The sequence below is a fragment of the Priapulus caudatus genome, unplaced genomic scaffold, assembly GCF_000485595.1.
Source record: "Priapulus caudatus unplaced genomic scaffold, Priapulus_caudatus-5.0.1 Scaffold3731, whole genome shotgun sequence".
Taxonomy (NCBI): domain Eukaryota; kingdom Metazoa; phylum Priapulida; class Priapulimorpha; order Priapulimorphida; family Priapulidae; genus Priapulus; species Priapulus caudatus.
In genome coordinates this window covers 1-3,261 of record NW_014580792.1, presented here as the reverse complement: position 1 = coordinate 3,261, position 3,261 = coordinate 1, and the positions used below count along the sequence as shown (strand labels likewise).

Genomic DNA, 3,261 nt, shown 5'->3' with positions numbered 1-3,261 from the left:
CACACTTATAATTATGTACTAGAGGATCAAGAAATGCCTTTGCTGTAATTAGAGCCTGGCGATAAACTGGATGGAAACTTCTGATCATATTGCTTTCCGCTACTGCCGTACAGACGGACCAGCACGTATTATCTGAGTCCACGCCAGGCTTGGGTACCACGTGATAGTAGTCATCAGGAAAGAATGTTGCGCCAGCTGGTTTGCCCGAGATTCGTACTCCCGGCGTGCAATCTACCGATATAGGTAGAAATTTAAAATGTCCGCCGCCAACAAATATCATGTCAAATTGTGTGCAAACTTTATTCCATGCCAAAATATGTGACCTTTGTGTTTTGAATGAATGCTCTCCGTTTTTCATGAATTTCGATACAGCCTGGCACAATAGCGTAACAAATTCCTCCTTTAGATTTACCGAAATATGCTGGTCTGAGTTTTCCTCGCGAATTCTTACAAAGCCAGCTGTATTAGATTTTGTGTTTTCAATAATTAATTTTTCTCGATATCTATCGATTTCGAATAGGAAGTCGTATTCGTCCGGCAGACCAGCTTTTGTGCGGTTGGCCGTGCTGCCTATCAGAATGGGCGTGCAGGAGAAGTCACTGTTTAAGACTTTCATTTCCTTGCAGACTCGCTCCATCATGTCTAGCACGGCTTCCCGCATTTGATTGCATTCCCCCTGATGCTCTAATCTTCCCAAGCCTGACGTCTCCCATATATCAACAAGTGACGTCACACCACTGACATTACAGCGTACCTCACGTTCTATGTCACAATAACAACAGTCGGGCAGCTCACTGACAAAGTATTGGTGCTCCAGTATAGCGCCGGCGGATTCTCTATAGCAGTCGTTGATGGTGACGTCACGGGCGCTATTTACGGCCACCTGGTACGCTGTTTGCACGTCCTCATGATGCCACGCATCATTTATCTTATCACACCTTATTTTATCCAATAATTCCGTCACAATGCTTGCGTGACCGCCGTCGGCAGCTCTCACCAACGCCGTCCAGCCATTGTTATCGCGACGCTCCACTCGCGCTCCTGTTGCTAGTAGCTTTATGACACACGATGTATGACCTGTACTGGCAGCAAGCATCAATGCCGTCTCGCCATCATCGGCCGCGTGATCTATGTTAGCGCCCGCACCTAGTAGCGCTGTAACCGTATCCGTATGACCGCTAATAGCTGCGCTCATTACTGCCGTGTAGCCACCATGTTTCGCGTGTTCTATGTTAGCACCTGCACCTAATAACGATGTGACGATATCCGTATGACCGGTAACAGCTGCGCTCATTACTGCCGTGTAGCCATCATCGGCCGCGTGTTCTATGTTAGCGCCTGCACCTAATAACGCTGTGACCGTATCCGTATGACCGTTAATAGCCGCTACCATTACTGCGGTGCGGCCATCATTGTTCGCGTGTTCTATGTTAGCGCCTGCACCTAATAACGCTGTGACCGTATCCGTATGACCGTTTACAGCCGCTACCATTACTGCGGTGCGGCCATCATGTTTCGCGTGTTCTATGTTAGCACCTGCACCTAATAACGCTGTGACCGTATCCGTATGACCGTTAACAGCTGCTACCATTACTGCCGTGTAGCCATCATCGGCCGCGTGTTCTATGTTAGCACCTGCACCTAATAACGCTGTGACCGTATCCGTATGACCGTTAATAGCTGCTACCATTAATGCGGTGCGACCATCATGTTCCGCGTGTTCTATGTTAGCACCTGCACCTAATAACGCTGTGACCGTATCCGTATGACCGTTAACAGCCGCTGCGGTTAATGCGGTGCGGCCATCATCGTTCGCGTGTTCTATGTTAGCACCTGCACCTAATAACGCTGTGACCGTATCCGTATGACCGTTAACAGCCGCTGCGGTTAATGCGGTGCGGCCATCNTACTGCCGTACAGACGGACCAGCACGTATCTGAGTCCACGCGAGGCTTGGGTACCACGTGGTAGTGGTCACCAGGAAAGAATGTTGCACCAGCTGGTTTGCCCGAGATTCGTACTCCCGGCGTGCAATCTACCGATATAGGTAGAAATTTAAAATGTCCGTCGCCAACAAATTTCATGTTAAATTGTGTGCAAACTTTGTTCCATGCCAAAATATGTGACTTTTGTGTTTTGAATGCATGCTTTCCGTTTTTCATGACTTTCGATACAGACCGGCACAATAGCTTAACAAATTTTTCCTTTAGATTTACCGAAATATGCTGGTCTAGGTTTTCCTCGCGAATTCTTACAAAGCCAGCTGTATTAGATTTTGTGTTTTCAATAATTAATTTTTCTCGATACCTATCGATTTCGAATAGGAAGTCGTATTCGTCCGGCAGACCAGCTTTTGTGCGGTTGGCCGTGCTGCCTATCAGAATGGGCGTGCAGGAGAAGTCACTGTCTAAGACTTTCATTACCTTGCAGACTCGCTCCATCAGGTCTAGCACGTCGTCCCGCATTTGATCGCATTCCCCCTGATGCTCTAATCTTCCCAAGCCTGACGTCTTCCATATATCAGACAGTGACGTCACACCACTGACATTACAGCGTACCTCACGTTCTATGTCACAATAACAATGGTCGGGCAGCTCACTGACAAAGTATTGGTGTGCCAGTATAGCGCCGGCGGATTCTCTATAGCCGTCGTTGATGGTGACGTCACGGGCGCGATCTACGGCCGCCTGGTACGCTGTTTGCACGTCCTCAGGATGCCACGCATCATTTACCTTATCACACCTTATTTTATCTAATAATTCCGTCACAATGCTTGCGTGACCGCCGTCGGCAGCCCACGCCAACGCCGTCCGGCCAAATTTATCGCGAAGCACCACACGCGCTCCTGTTGCTAGTAGCTTCATGACACACGATGTATAACCTCTACTGGCAGCATACATCAACGCCGTCATGCCATTATGATCCGCGTGTTCTATGTTAGCATCTGCACCTAATAACGCTGTGACCGTATCCGTATGACCCTTAACAGCTGCGCTCATTACTGCCGTGTAGCCATCATCGGCCGCGTGTTCTATGTTAGCGCCTGCACCTAATAACGCTGTGACCGTATCCGTATGACCGTTAACAGCTGCGCTCATTACTGCCGTGTAGCCATCATCGGCCGCGTGTTCTATGTTAGCGCCTGCACCTAATAACGCTGTGACCGTATCCGTATGACCGTTAACAGCTGCGCTCATTACTGCCGTGTAGCCATCATCGGCCGCGTGTTCTATGTTAGCACCTGCACCTAATAACGCTGTG

At 48.9% G+C, this 3,261-nt stretch overlaps 1 protein-coding gene across 1 annotated transcript; it reads right to left on the bottom strand.

The window, feature by feature from the left end:
• Positions 1-729: 729 nt before the first annotated feature.
• Positions 730-3,255, bottom strand: LOC106819575 (ankyrin repeat domain-containing protein 50-like). Its single transcript, XM_014824188.1, has 4 exons — positions 2,951-3,255; positions 1,444-1,542; positions 998-1,245; positions 730-762 (listed from the first exon to the last, which is right to left on the bottom strand). The coding sequence occupies exons 1-4, from the start codon at positions 3,195-3,197 to the stop codon at positions 730-732; spliced, it is 627 nt and encodes a 208-aa protein (XP_014679674.1). The 5' UTR covers positions 3,198-3,255.
• Positions 3,256-3,261: the final 6 nt, after the last annotated feature.